General features: G+C 36.7%; 1 protein-coding gene across 3 annotated transcripts in view; it reads right to left on the reverse strand.

Annotated features, from left to right (window-relative positions):
- Positions 1 to 15,005, reverse strand: part of EPC2 (enhancer of polycomb homolog 2) — a 119,089-nt gene that overhangs the window by 31,659 nt on the left and 72,425 nt on the right. For all 3 annotated transcript variants that reach the window (XM_047082942.1, XM_047082943.1, XM_047082941.1), the window contains exons 3-4: positions 7,242 to 7,387; positions 874 to 1,080 (exon numbers count right to left, since the gene is read on the reverse strand). In XM_047082942.1, the coding sequence (XP_046938898.1) occupies positions 874 to 1,080; positions 7,242 to 7,387 (353 nt within the window). The remainder of the gene's footprint in view (positions 1 to 873; positions 1,081 to 7,241; positions 7,388 to 15,005) is intronic.

The following is a 15,005-nucleotide window of genomic DNA, read 5'->3' on the forward strand; positions in this document are numbered from 1 at the left end:
AATTTTTCCTAAAATATACTATTCCTGGCAGCTGTTATGTTTCACAGCTGTTACATTCACAACTGACAAGGACAAGCTTTTCATGTTAGGAGAAACAGGAATCCATAGAAAAGGCTTTGCCTCCCATCATAATTCCTCATGGCTTTTACATTTATATGTTCTAATTTTTTGCAATGCTAGAGAATGTGTTATTGTGTATGGTGTTTACTGTTAATTATGAGAAATAGAAGACAATGAATACCACCTGTACAATAACACTTTCTTCTATAACATATCATTCCACAGCATGAGACCCTGTTTCTCTTATGTAAAATTCTGGCTCACACTGCTTGTGAAAGGCAGATGGGGACAAGTTCATCAATTAGAAATCTGACACAACTGACAACACAGAAAAGAAGAAAAAGATTCCACTGTTACTTCTGACTATGGGAAGAACAGGCTTGAAAAGAACCTTTCCTTCCTTCCCATGACCCCACAGTAGCTAAAGGGAGTCAAGTTCTTTTTTATACCCAAGAATTAGAATATGGTTTCAAAAGAGCTATAAGCTCTTAAGCTTCCCAAACAAGAGGATATGTATAAAATGTATAGTTTACTGAAGAGCTCAAATTTCTGAGATATATAAAGATATAGAATTCCTTTTACTACTTCAACTGTAAGTCTGAAATGGTAAAATCAGGAGACTATAAAGGGCATGGATATTGGTTATTGTACCAACAGAAGCTACTGAAGAGCAGGATTTCTAACATTTGGTTCAACAATGTTATTAGCTCCTCTTTATGTTCAAGGTATTCAAAATTATTGAAATTATTAGCAGAAAAAAATTGATCTTAAATACTATTAAGGCATACTAATTAAATCTAATTTGCCCATTACCTTTCGAGTTTGCATTTTCTCTGTTCTCCTCCGAAAGGCAACATAAGGGTCATTGTTGGTGGAGCCATCTCTTTTCTCTTGTTTTATCTGAGGAATGAGGGACGGCCCTCTACAGTTTTTACGTTTTCTTACCCAGTAGTCATACACAGCTTTAATAAGGTAATCATCTTCGTTTAGCAGCAGTTTTGCTTCCTGAAGTGTTACAAGCTAAATGAAAAACACAAATTGTCATCAACTATGTTTGAAAATGAGAAATCAAAGTTAAACTATTCCTATAGAAAAAAAAGTGATCAGTCTAACGATGATCAGACATCATGATCGCAGAAAACAGAATTCAATTCAATCTAACAAAGGATTTGTTAATAAGGAGATTCATTCAAAAATTTACATTTTGCCCTAAGAGGTAGTAAGAACCACAACTTAAAATACTTAAGAAGACTGAATGAACAGTAGTTGGGAAGACTGCAACAGATCTACGCCTCAGGTAAGTCTTGGACTAGAAGACACCTCGGGTCCATCAAAAATCTGATAATCTGTGATTCTATACATTTGAAGATCTAGTTTTCAACAGTCTACTAGGTTCTTTCTGTGCTTTTGTTTTCCAACAGAAACCAGAAGATACAGAAGGTTTCCTTCTATATCTATCTACAATGAAAGATTAATATTTTCTAATATATTACAACTAATATAACAACTTTCTTTTGAAACTGTGAAAGAAAAAACTTAGCATGTTTCCAGAGGTTTAACATTAAGCAATCTTGAATTTCTTGTATGAATTACATATAAAGGCAATTCTTCTAGCGAAGCTACTTTAGTACTAGAGAATCCTTGTTCTCAACACTCATTCTGCTAATAACATTGTTACGTCTGTGACAGCAGCCCTCAGATGATTCCCTTGGAGTTTTGACACAGGTATCTCAAGGATGTCCTTCTCTGTTATCAATACAGTCAACATAATGTTGACATATCTCAAACTAAGGTTTGTAAAAATTTGCTTGGTCACATCTGTTTCCTTGTTCCTTGTGAAGACTGATCAGCTTGAGCAGGATGGATTATGGGTTATCCATACCCATTTACAGGGAACTCTAGAAAAAGATCATGGAGTTAAGGCTGGAAAACGTCAACGAAGTGCTGTTATCACAATCTTTCTACTTTATCACTTTGGAAATGAAGATTCATTTTCAAAACAAGTTGAGATATCTCTAACAAATGTTTCCCTGAAACTCAGAAATTAAGGGAAAAATTTTCTCAATGAAACTGTAAGATCAACATATGAATCAATATGAGGGTTATATGAAGTCAATGGAAGACGGCATGACCCACCAAATAAATTTGATCTCTGATTTCTCATACTGGTATAAATTCATAGAATAAATGCAATAATCATTTGGATTTCCAGTCCTGTGATGGTGATTACCAGGGTTAATTAATTAGTTGGTTTCTTATTATAATTTGGCTGCCAAGATTGGCCACAGGAAGAGACTACACTGACAATGTCAACTCAAGCATTCTAGTCCATGTAATGATTACTTTTAGTGTAATGAAATTATATGTGCCCATACTTTGGCTTATTCAATGTCTCAGTGGAGTCAGCTTCAACTCATCTGAGAGTCTGAGTAACTTGGTCTTTAAAGTGGAGGGCCACAGCCTGGAATAAGAGACCAAACCAAAAGCAGCAATACTTCCAAACATCACTCTAAATGGGCAACTCTGTTAGCTCAAGTTCTCTGGAACGGCCCAAAGTCTACAAGGCCAGTGGTAGAATAAGAATCAAACTTTCTGGATCCAGTAAAATTCTACCTCAGGACATCTGAGTGGCTCTCTCGGTTAAGTGTCTCTCAATCTCTGCTCAGGTCATGGTCTCACAGTTCATGAGATCAAGCCCTGCGTCGGACTCTGCACTGACAGTGTGGAGCCTGCTTGGGATTCTCTCCCTCTCTCTCTGCCCCTCCCCTGCTCGCTCTCTAAATAAATAAACTTAAAAAAAAAAAAAAGAATAATTCAAAAAAACACACCTTAATAAAACACAAAAACCAAAAACCAAAAACTCGACCTCATGCTTACAGCATCATAGCATTACGAGCAGCTCTCATGTGCTCTGGGGACCAATGGTGTGATATGCTACACACCTTCAGCTGTTTGTGGTCATTCTGCTTCTGATAAAATTTTGTAACCTTCACTAATTATACTTTAACTCTAGAGTGTGGAGGAGGATAGGTTTCTTTCCATCAAGCTGCAGAGCAGTAATGAGTTTCTTATCCAACATTACTACCAGAATAACACTGCTTCCTATCTCCTGCAGGAAGTGTCATGGGATTAAAACACTGCCTCAGGTCTCCTTCTCTGGTACTTCTTGTTCCTTCTAGGAATGTCCTTCTGCGTGGTTGATACATACCCTCTTTATATCTCAGGTAACAAGAATTCAACACATTGTTTACAGTTAAAGATCCTGACCTTTCTTTCCAGTGTTAACTGTATTTTCTCAGTTGACTGATGTTTTTATGTTGCTATACAGTAAATTTTTATTTTAACCATTCTGTTAAAAGTATCTTTAGCTATTCTAAGGCAATTAGTGTCACTGGCATCATTATGATCACAGTGACAGCATCAGTTTGAGTGGGCAAAAACTATTTGCACAGTCTCAAATTATGACACACGATTAAATATCCACAAAATCAGAATCTTACTACTTTTCTATCTTAAGAAAAAACTTCTGCCATTTAACACTTTCTACCAGAAAGCAGTGGAGACCACTATTTACTTGATAAATTTTACTTGTGGTAAAATTTATTATTTTTAAGACAGCTCAGAGTTGTTTGGTTTCCTTACTTTGGGGGCCTGGAAGTGAGGAGATTAAAAATTATTCTACTAGTGGGCTTTTCTTCTAGACTACTACTAGCTCCATGAAGACAAAGATCATTTAGTTTGCTTACATACAGATTTATGGCTTAGCAATTTCAATAAACACATTTATAATACACAAATGAATAAATTATGCATAAAATTAATGTTTTTTTAATATAGTCAATTAAGCAGTAAGTAGTTAATAATCAACTCCTATCAGTCCACCATTGTGTTATATAGCTTGTAGGGAAGACAGAAAAAAAACTGATAAAACCACACCTACAGAAACTTACAATATGGCAATGGACGCAAGGCAAATACAATTTAAACAATAAGTGAACAACGTAAGAACTTTAGAACTGAGTATTAGTGCATTAAAATATATGAAAGAATCATAAAATACTCCATCTGGGAGTGCCTGTGTTGATAGCTTAAGATACAAGCATAAATTCTGAGGACAGATATTGAGGGAAACAGCAACAAACACGATGTAGAGGAAAAACGGAAGAGAAGATGAAGAAAGAAGACAAGACTCAAGAAATGTGGAGGTCAACAGCACCCACTACTCTAGGGACATTTAGTAGGTTACAGGCTAAAATGGATGGATGACAATGAGAAGGTCAATGGTGCCCTGTGTGCAATTTCAGTAAACTGAAATGGACTGTAGTATGGTAAGAGTTAAACAATACAGCTAATCTTTTAAAAATTTAACTAGTGACAAAAAAAAGAGGAAAGACACGGTAGTATTTTATAGAGAAATATGAGGTCGAATGAAAGGCTTCTCTTGGAAATAGGGACCCCATGACATATTTTTGGGCAAAGGTAGAAAGACTGAAGAAGTGAGAGAAGGGATAAAGATGAAATATTCAAGGAATATACAGGTGGAAAAAGAAGAGTGAGAATTAGAAATTTAGGGACCGAAGGGATTAAAAAAAACCCCACATCATTGTGAGTTTTGGGAGTCACTGGAGAGATGAGGAATACAGTACAGGACCATGTGGAGTTAAGAGAGTAAGTCAGAAAAGTTAAACTTGAGAGGTCTGGGGACTATCTAGGTGGAGAAGCCAACAGGCAACACGAAAAGAGAAAAAAGAAAGTCCTGGAGCTTGAGAAGGAAGTCAAGGGTAAAGATATATGTATTATTACCCTCAGAAAAATGCTTGCTAAGGTGGTATTATCCCAAAATACATAAGGTAAGAATATCAAGAACAGAATTTCAAGAAACCCTGATGTTTGCAGAAATTAATGAAAAGGACTCAGTAGAAGACAATTAGAAGGAATGGTCAAAGAAAATAATGTAAAAAATCAGAAGAGAATGAAGTATATTCCAAAGAGCAAAGGTGAGGTGTTTCAAGAAGTAAAGAGAGCTCAATTAAAATAAATGAATGAGGACTGAAATTAATCACGGCATTTGGCAATAGGAATTTTCAATAATGACTTCACTGCAGTAGTCTCCACAGAATGATGGGAGCAGAAGCTTTGTCTCAGTCTATCTTTTATGTCTTTTCTCTGTCAACCTAATAAATATTGCTTTAACCACAAACTTGATTCCTTGCCTTGAGATCTGCTACTATGTTAGCTGCCAAAAAGGAAAAATAAAGAAATCCGTGAATCCATAGTTCAGGTACCTGGAATGAGAAGAGTCTTTGGTACCTTTAATCCTTAGTTCTAATAACAGGACCATTATCTTGTCCCTAAGGCAAACTTTACCTTTGTCTACACTGCCAAAAGCAGGTGCTACTATGCTCTGAGCCTACCCAATTTTAGGGCTTTGAAGCTTGTCACTGAACAAAAAGAACTAAAAAAGGATAGTGTTGATTGTATGTGGACAGTTAAGTGTATTATTGTTCACGTGTGTTTTGTTTATCCTGCCCCACTTAGATGAGAAGCTCCCCAAGGGCAGAACTTCTGTCACCTCCCTTGTTCACCTAAGCACTAAGTAATTACTGACTGAAATGAAAGAAAGCAAATTACAGAACAGAGCATTGAAGGCTTCTGAGGATATTAACTTCAGCCACCAAGAGTAATTTTTGAGCAATCATGAAAAATAGCAGATATACCAAAATAAAGACTGAACCTAAGATTGCTAGAAGTTTGCATATAAAGAAGAAAAATGAACCTGTATCTTAGGAAAACTGTGAGCACTAATAAGAATATTTTCAATATTCAATTTGATAATTAAAACAAATTTCCAATGAAAAAAGACAGTCTTTCAAAAAACCAACTAAGTTGAATTTTACAACATTCGGTTTCCAATGTACTTTTTTTGATTGCACATCAAATATTACTTTCCATCCAAATGGGAGGAAAAGACTGGAAGAAAGGCTAAATATGCAGCAGGCATTTCACAATGGAAAAGTTTTGAAAAATGTTCTGAATAGCTGGTAATGCCTTAAGGATTTAAAGGACTTTAGTTGGGAGGTAAAGGAAAATAATGAATTTGTAATGGGTAAACTACTGAAAAGTGTTAACAGTCTACTATAAAATGTTTACTTTTATCTCTAACTTCTTACTACATTAATAACAATTAATATATTAATACACCACACAGATACACCAAGCAATTATTTTTTAAAACAATTTATTTTTAAAATCTAATTACAACAATCTATACATCTTCATTATAGTAAATTTGGAAAACAGAAACAGAATAAAGAACATAATAATCACCAATAATCCTACCACTTAAATAGAACCAATAGTGGTATTTTGTTGGATTTTCTTGATCTTTTATTCAATGCGCACATATAAATGTAAACACTTTAAATGAATCTCAGAGTTTTGCACTTAAACAATTCTGTATCCTTTTTTGAAATCTAACATTATATAATGAGCAATTTCTGTTAATATTCAAAATAATTATTTTTAATGGCTATGTGATATTTTACCCTACAGACAACTTGTAAGTTATTCTGAACATCCTTGTTCAAAAATCTGACATTTTTACCAGTTATTTTTTTTGAGAATGACTCCTAGAGGTAGGATTACTAAATCAAAAGGTACACACATTTTAAGGTTCCTGACATATGCTGCCTAACTGCTTCCCAAAAAGACCATACCCTTTTAAATTCTCTATACCATATTTAGAATGACCCACTAAAAAAATTACTTCTTTGCGAATAATTTTTTCTTCACTTAAAATTTTAAGTAATATATACGTAAAACTAAAATGATAATGAGTACCTTAATAAATCTGAGCTTAACTAAGCCAGATTTGGTATAAGATATCTGCCTTAAAGACCCAACCAAGCAAATTTAGTCCTATGAAAAGGATCGAGAAGGTATTAAATACTATTGCAGCTAGTAGTATTTTTATATCCAAACAAGAAGTCAGAATAGTACTATTCATACTCCTATTCAAAGAAATTATGCTGAATTATTCAGTTCAAGGAATACTGTAAACAGAAATTCTAAGATGTCAGGGAAATTTAAAAGGCAATATACTCAGGTCTAAAGAAAATGCAAAATAAAGCTACTAACTGGATTAACTTTAAGACAGGAGACATTTTTACAAGGTACAGTACCTGATTAGAACTGGCTTTTTCAAGTCTGTCAATCATAATTTCAAATTGCAAAGGCTTAATTTCCATCTTTCTGTTAAGTCTATTTAATAAGGTCTCATCTTCTGAATCCATATCATAATCTGGTTGCTCGTTGTCTAGATTAAAGGCTAGAAAAGAAAAGAAAAATTCTTCAAACTGAGGAGAAATTATGGAGTTACAGTGTGTTTATATTTGACCACAGAATACTACTAAATCACAACGCATTGACCAAAGAGAAGCTCATGAGCAGACATCTAAAAATTGGTTTCAGAGTACACCCAAAACTAATGTAACATACATCGTATGTCAACTATACTCAAATAAAAAAACAAAAACAAAAACAAAAAATTCGTTTCGGAGACTGGAAGCACAGTGTAAGAAAAAATAAAATCTGAATTCATAGATGTGAATTAAAGTTTAACAGAACAGTAAAAGCAGTAACTAAAATTAATCTATTTTAAAAATAGAGGATCACAACAACCTACTGAAGATATCTGCAAGTGACATATTCAATAAAGACTTAGTATCCAAAATACATAAAGAACTTACACAACACCAAAAAAACAAATAATCCAATTAAAAAATGGGCAGAAGACATGAACTGATGTTTCTCCAAAGAAGACCTACAAATGTCCAACTGACAGATGAAAAGATGCTTAACATCAGTCATCATCAGGGAAATACAAATCAAAACCACATGAGAGATCACCACACATCTGTCAGAGTAGCTAAAATCAAAAACCCAAGAAACAACAAGTGTTGGCAAGAATGTGAAGAAAAAGGAACTCTCTTGCACTGTTGGTGGGAATGCAAACTGGTGGAGCCACTGTGGCAAACAGTACGGAGATTCCTCGAAAAGTTAAAAACAGAACTGCCCTATGATCCAGTAATTGCACTACTGGGTATCTACCCCCAGTACAAAAACACGAATTCAAATACCCCTACATTTATTGCAGCATTATTTACAACAGCCAAGTATGGAAGCAGCCCAAGTGTCCATTGATAGATGAAGAGATAAACAAGATGTGCTATATATATAACAGAATATTATTCAGCCATAAAAAGAACTGAAATCTTGTCATTTGCAACAACATGGATGGAGCTAGACAGTATAATGCTAACTGCAACAAGACAGTCAGAGAGACAAAAATACCATATGATTTCACTCATATGTAGAATTTAGGAAAAAAAAAACAAATGAACAAAGGAAAAGGGAAAAGAGAAAGACAAACCAAAAACAGACCCTTAACTATAGAGAAAAACAGATGGTTACCAGAGGGGAGGTGGTGGGAGATGGGTGTAAGAGGTGAAGGGGATTAACAGTACGCTTATTTGGATGAGCACTGAGTAATATATGGAATTGGTGAGTCACAATATTGTACACCTTAAACTAATAAAGCACTATATGTTAACTATACTGGAATTAAGATTTAAAAAATGAAAAATAGAACATCATGAAATATATGCCAAAATAGTAGCAATTATTAAAAAAAGATGTTATATACTTGTCAACATGGTAGTTTGGTAATATAATGAGAAGCTATCTAAGAAAATTAAGAATCTAGAAATAAACTCAAGTGCAAAGTGTATGTATCATAAGAATGGTATTTCAAATCACTGAGGATAAAGGAGATTATTAATAAAAAGGGATTATACATACTAGTTACCTTTTAAAACTTAAGTTAGAATTCTACCTCATTCCTAATACCAATAAATGATGTATTTAACAAAATTTTATAGTAAAAAATAAAATGCAAAAAATGCTAGAGGAAAATGCAAGGGGAAAAATGTTTGGGTAGGTACAAGCTCAGAAGCCATAAAGCGAATTAAATAAATGCAAACACAGCAACAAGATATATTTCACTCATCAGACAGACAAAGATCTAAAACTTGATGGTATGCTATTTTGGAAAATGGAGGAAGGAAATCTCAAACACCATGAAGAGGAAATTAAAACTGGTATTCAGTTCAATTAGAGACACCTACTCCTGGACTTGGCAATTCTATTTCTAGGAATTTATCGTATAAATATACAAACAGACAAATATACATATACAAGAATATTAGATGTGACACTGTAAGAAGTAAAAAATATAAAAACAGGGGCGCCTGGGTGGCGCAGTCGGTTGGGCGTCCGACTTCAGCCAGGTCACGATCTCGCGGTCCGTGAGTTCGAGCCCCGCGTCAGGCTCTGGGCTGATGGCTCAGAGCCTGGAGCCTGTTTCGATTCTGTGTCTCCCTCTCTCTCTGCCCCTCCCCCGTTCATGCTCTGTCTCTCTGTGTCCCCAAAAAATAAATAAACGTTGAAAAAAAAATTAAAAAAAATATATAAAAACAAGCAATGTATGTGGGAATACAGAAATACTGTATATAACGGTTTGTACATACATGGAATAGACTGAAGCCCTAAAAATGAATGATAATGATGTATGTATACTGATAGGGAAAGACACCTATTTTAACAAAAAGTGAGAAAAGCTAAGGTACAAAATAGTGTATATGTGCACTTACTTTTAAAAAATATAAATAGAATATATATGTATACATATATACTCTTTTAAGTGCACAGATTATTTTTATATAGTGCACAAAGATACGTTTTTATTTATTTTTTAAATTGTTACATATTTATTTTTGAGAGAGAGAGAGCGGGAGCAGGGGAGGGACAGAGAGAGAGAGAGAGAGAGAGAGAGAAGAGAGGGGGGAGAGAGAGAGAAAGAGAGAGAGAGAGAGAGAGAGAGAGAGAGAGAGAGAATCCGAAGCAGAGCTTTTAGCACAGAGCACAACATGGGGCTCGAACTCACCAACCATGAGATCATGACCTGAACCAAGTCAGATGCCCAACTGATGAGCCACCCAGGTGCCCCAAAGATATGTTTTTAAAAGGGTAAGGAGAGGTGCGCCTGGGTGGCTTAGTCCCTTAAGCATCTTGATTTCAGCTCAGGTCATGATCTCACAGTGCATGGGATCGAGCCCCACACTGGGCTCTGCTGCACTGTCAGCACAGAGCTTGCTTGGGATTCATTCTCATTCTCTCTCTCTCTCTCTCAAAAATTACTTCTGGTTAAAGGTACCTTTCAAAGTCCCTTAGATTACCTTCTACTTGGATATATTCACATGCAAGTATCTGACAGGCATAATTATATAGTGCAATGAAAATATGAAGAATCCAGAAGTAATAATACAAGAAAATTTCTCAGAGCTAATAAATAAATGGCAAGAAGTTTTCAGATTAAAAGACTTTACCGACCATGGTATGAAACGAGTGGCATGCAATTCAATGCGGCACATAATGATGGGCTAGCTACTGCCCATTACTTCATGATATTATTATGAATATGAATATTACTACTACATAATATTATGCCTATTATATATTTTGTGTTAAAGGGAACTATGTGCTCCCCACATTTCCACTCAAATCTTCAGGAGGGAAAAGTACAGGAAAAATACTTTCAGCTTCTCTCTATCCCTGTACTTTCTCCTCAGCCAAGGAAGGCGTGACTTAGGCAGATGAATTTGCAAGGAGGACCTAATCAGTTCAATATCTTTGAGTGCATAATCTCCTGTGCTTCTTCCTTCTCTTGAAGAGGGGCATTCTAGTCAGCCCTCTACTACATGGTAAGCATAGGGGCCAATTCTGTCCTTGTATGCGGAGGCCTGCTTTGTCTCCAACCAGTGCCCAAACAATGGTGGGTAAGCTTGTCTAATTCAGGGGTTAAATATGAGAAAGTCCACTGAGGTCACGTATCTATGTCTTGTCTTCCAACACCATTTTTATTAGTATCCGTGTCTGTTTCTCAATTGGTTCCAAAGTAGAAAAGAAAAAAGAATATTGCTTTTTGTCCTCCTAAGCAAAATTTGCAGGCTACACTCAACAATTTATAAGTGGCAATGTTTTTTTTGACTTCAGAACATTCTATCTTCTATACTGCAGTCTCCATCATATGGCCTCTAAGATCATACATATTCTCTGTTCAGTTTATTCCACTCACCCTATTCTCTCTGGTTATTTGCATAACTACGATGCAATAGCACATGTGGTGTAAGTACTCTCTAACACACTGAATATAAGTTAAATGAGAGCGCTTTAAATTCCCAGCCTTGTAAAAACATAGTAAAACAAACATGGATAATTTCCCTATCTCAATTCTGTGAATTTAGAACTCTTCACATAAACCTATCCTTGTTATTTATAGATATTAATCACGATATCTGTCTGTGAACCCTCCTATGCCATGTTTGATACCATGTGACATTCCATTCCACAGGGTTAGAGTAACTGACCCTCAACACCTAACCCATTGGTAACCAGTGACCTATGAAATAGAACAGGGTTTAAAGCTTTTGTAACAGAAATGTGAACACAAAGACTGCTTCTGGTTAAATAAGGCAGAACGAACACAAATATGTGTCCAAACATTCCAAAATAAAAGCAGAACAATGTTTTTTTTCTTCAAATGGCATTTATCTTCAGAGGTGATGAGAACAAGGAGGTAAGAATTATCAATCAAATTTTCAGACTTACAAAAGCTACAGCTTAGCAGACAAGAGAACACTGAAATATAAAACAGTCAGGGCAGGGCAGTGGGGGAGGCAGGTGGAGAGAAAACAACTTGAAGCAGGAAAACTCCCCCTATCTATCTAAAGACTTATTAAGAGTTGAGATCAATGGTTACTCTCTGAAAGAAGGGGTAAAACACTTCTGAAAATAGGAAAATTAGTTAAAAATCTTTATATGGAGAATTAGATCCTTCTCTTGTCCAGTGTAGCTAACCAACTAGTTTTTCTCCCAAATGGTAGAAGCCTGGCAGATTAATCTGCAAAGGCCGATCCAGAAAGCCTGTGGGCTCTGGAGCACCAGGCATATACCGAGGGAAAGTAAAAGGCTCCATACCAAATGAGAAAGGGTAAGCAACAGGCTATGTGTTGAATCATGAAATCTGCCAGCACTGCCATCCACTGCCATCTCACCTTGCCATCCCCACCTCCCAACTCAGCTATAAAAACAAAAACAGGGGTGCCTGGGTGGCTTAGTTGATTGAGTGTCCCACTCTTGAATTCGGCTCAGGTCATGATCCCAGGGTCGTGGGATCGAGGCTCATGCTGGACTCTGCTGAGTGTGGAGCCTGCTTGGGATTCTCTCCCCCCACCCTGCCCCTCTTCCCTGGTCACACACTCTCTCGCTTTAAAAGAAAAACAAAACAGGAGCGCCTGGGTGGCTTCACTGGCCGACTTCAGCTCAGGTCATGATCTCATGGCTTGTGAGTTCGAGCCCCGTGTCGGGCTCTGTGCTGACAGCTCGGAGCCTGGATCCTGCTTCAGATCTGTGTCTCCCTCTCTCTCTGCCCCTAACCCACTCGCATTCTGTCTCTCTCTCAAAAGTAAATAAATATTTAAAAATTTTAAAAAAAAAAATAAAAGAAAAACAAAAAGCCAAAAAAAAAAAAAAGTTAGCCACCACATAAATGATCTTATTCCAATATAACTGGGACAGTCAAGTAATCCAGATATTTGAGAAAAGACAGCAAAACAAATATAATGAAAAAAAGAAACTCAGAGAAAAAAATGAGAATGAAGAGAAAGAAAAAAATAACCCTTACAGAGATATTACTGCATCCATGAAAGTAGAACAGAAACAGGATACTATATAAAAGGAACAGTTAGAGAACAGAAAGTTAAAATTTTAAAGTATAATAGCAAAAATAAATAACATCAGCATTCTCAACAACGCTAGATGTTAAAGACAACAGTGTTCAAAATTCCTAAGTGTTCAAGAGTTGAAACAACCTAAACCCTCTATCCAGCCAAACTATCAATCAAGCATGAGGCTACAATAAAAATATTTTTTTTATTTTTTTATTTTATTTATTTATTTTTAAAAAAATTTTTTTTTCAACGTTTATTTATTTTTTTGGGACAGAGAGAGACAGAGCATGAACGGGGGAGGGGCAGAGAGAGAGGGAGACACAGAATGGGAAACAGGCTCCAGGCTCTGAGCCATCAGCCCAGAGCCCGACGCGGGGCGAACTCACGGACCGCGAGATCGTGACCTGGCTGAAGTCGGACGCTTAACCGACTGCGCCACCCAGGCGCCCCAAGGCTACAATAAAAATATTATCAGACATGCAAGAACCCAAAAAATTGCACCTTCCAAACACCCTTTCTCAGAAAGCCACTGGAAAGTGTGCTCCATTAGAATGGAGTATATCTAAACATAAGAGAAGTCTGGAATCCAGGAAAGAGGGAAGCAAACACATGAGAGAAGCGAAGAAATTCCCAAGATGATGGTGACAGATGACAATCATATAGTAAGCCTAAGAGCAACCAGTCTAGAATAAAGCAGCAAAATTAATGGTTCCAGGAAAAAATGTCCATGAAAGAAATAAAATTAACAGATTATTTGACTATTTGAACATATTAAAAGAGGGGCGCCTGGGTGGCGCAGTCGGTTAAGCGTCCGACTTCAGCCAGGTCACGATCTCGCGGTCCGTGAGTTCGAGCCCCGCGTCGGGCTCTGGGCTGATGGCTCAGAGCCTGGAGCCTGTTTCGATTCTGTGTCTCCCTCTCTCTCTGCCCCTCCCCCGTTCATGCTCTGTCTCTCTCTGTCCCAAAAATAAATAAACGTTGAAAAAAAAAATATTTTGAACATATTAAAAGAGTTATACTTCTATGGGAGAACTTGCATTGAATTAATGAAAGGCACATAGAAAAAGAAACAGAAACAGATAAGAGAGTTGTCTCCTTTGAACATAAAAACCTAAGCAAGAAAGGAAATGTAATCATTAAGTACTTGTTTCAGTTGCTAATATTTGCAGAATACTGTATACACTGAATACTGATTTAATAATGTAATTATAGCCAAAAAAAGGGGGGGGGCAGGGAAAGTGTGTCGAGTAGATAAGTAAAATGAAGAACATTTTAACGTTTATTTATTTTAGAGACAGAGAGAGACAGAGCATGAACGGGGGAGGGGCAGAGAGAGAGGGAGACACAGAATCGGAAGTGTGCTCCAGGCTCTGAGCCATCAGCCCAGAGCCTGATGTGGGGCTTGAACCCACGGACTGTGAGATCATGACCTGAGCTGAAGTCGGACGCTCAACCGACTGAGCCACCCAGGTGCCCCAAGAAGAACATTTTAAATAGAGGAGAGAATATATTTTTCTAAAAAGTAGCTATCTCAGGGTGCCTGGGTGGCTCAGTCAGTTGAACATCTAACTTCAGCTCAAGTCATGATCTTGCATTCATGGGTTCGAGCCCTGGTCTCTGTGCTGACAGCTCAGAGCCTGGAGCCTGCTTTGGATTCTGTGTCTCCCTCTCTCTCTGCCCCTCCCCTCCTCATGCTCAGTCTCTCTGTCTCTCAAAAAAATAAAATGTTAAAAATAATAAAAATAATAAAAAAAGAGGTGGACATACATTTTTTAAAAAAGCAGCTATCTCTCAGAATGGGATAAAGACTGCCCTTATTAGGGGAAGAAAATCTCAACTAAGCCTATTGATAAGCGTATTAACCTGATAAAAACATGTGATTTAAAAGACCTAAAAACCCAAACCAACCCCCCCCCCACCCCCCAGAGGCAATATGTGTGTTAATGATGGGAACAAGTGAAAAGGTACCATTTATAATATGGGCCATGGAAGACCAAAGCTGTGAGGTAACAGAAATGAGAAGGAAAAAGCAAAAGAATTCCAGTTCTAGTTTATAAGCATTAAGAATCCTTATAAAAGGCACTTGGGTGGCTCAGT

Source organism: Lynx rufus, unplaced genomic scaffold, assembly GCF_022079265.1.
Source record: "Lynx rufus isolate CCGP_SWC_20201006 ecotype Redwood Valley unplaced genomic scaffold, mLynRuf1.p SCAF_2, whole genome shotgun sequence".
Taxonomy (NCBI): domain Eukaryota; kingdom Metazoa; phylum Chordata; class Mammalia; order Carnivora; family Felidae; genus Lynx; species Lynx rufus.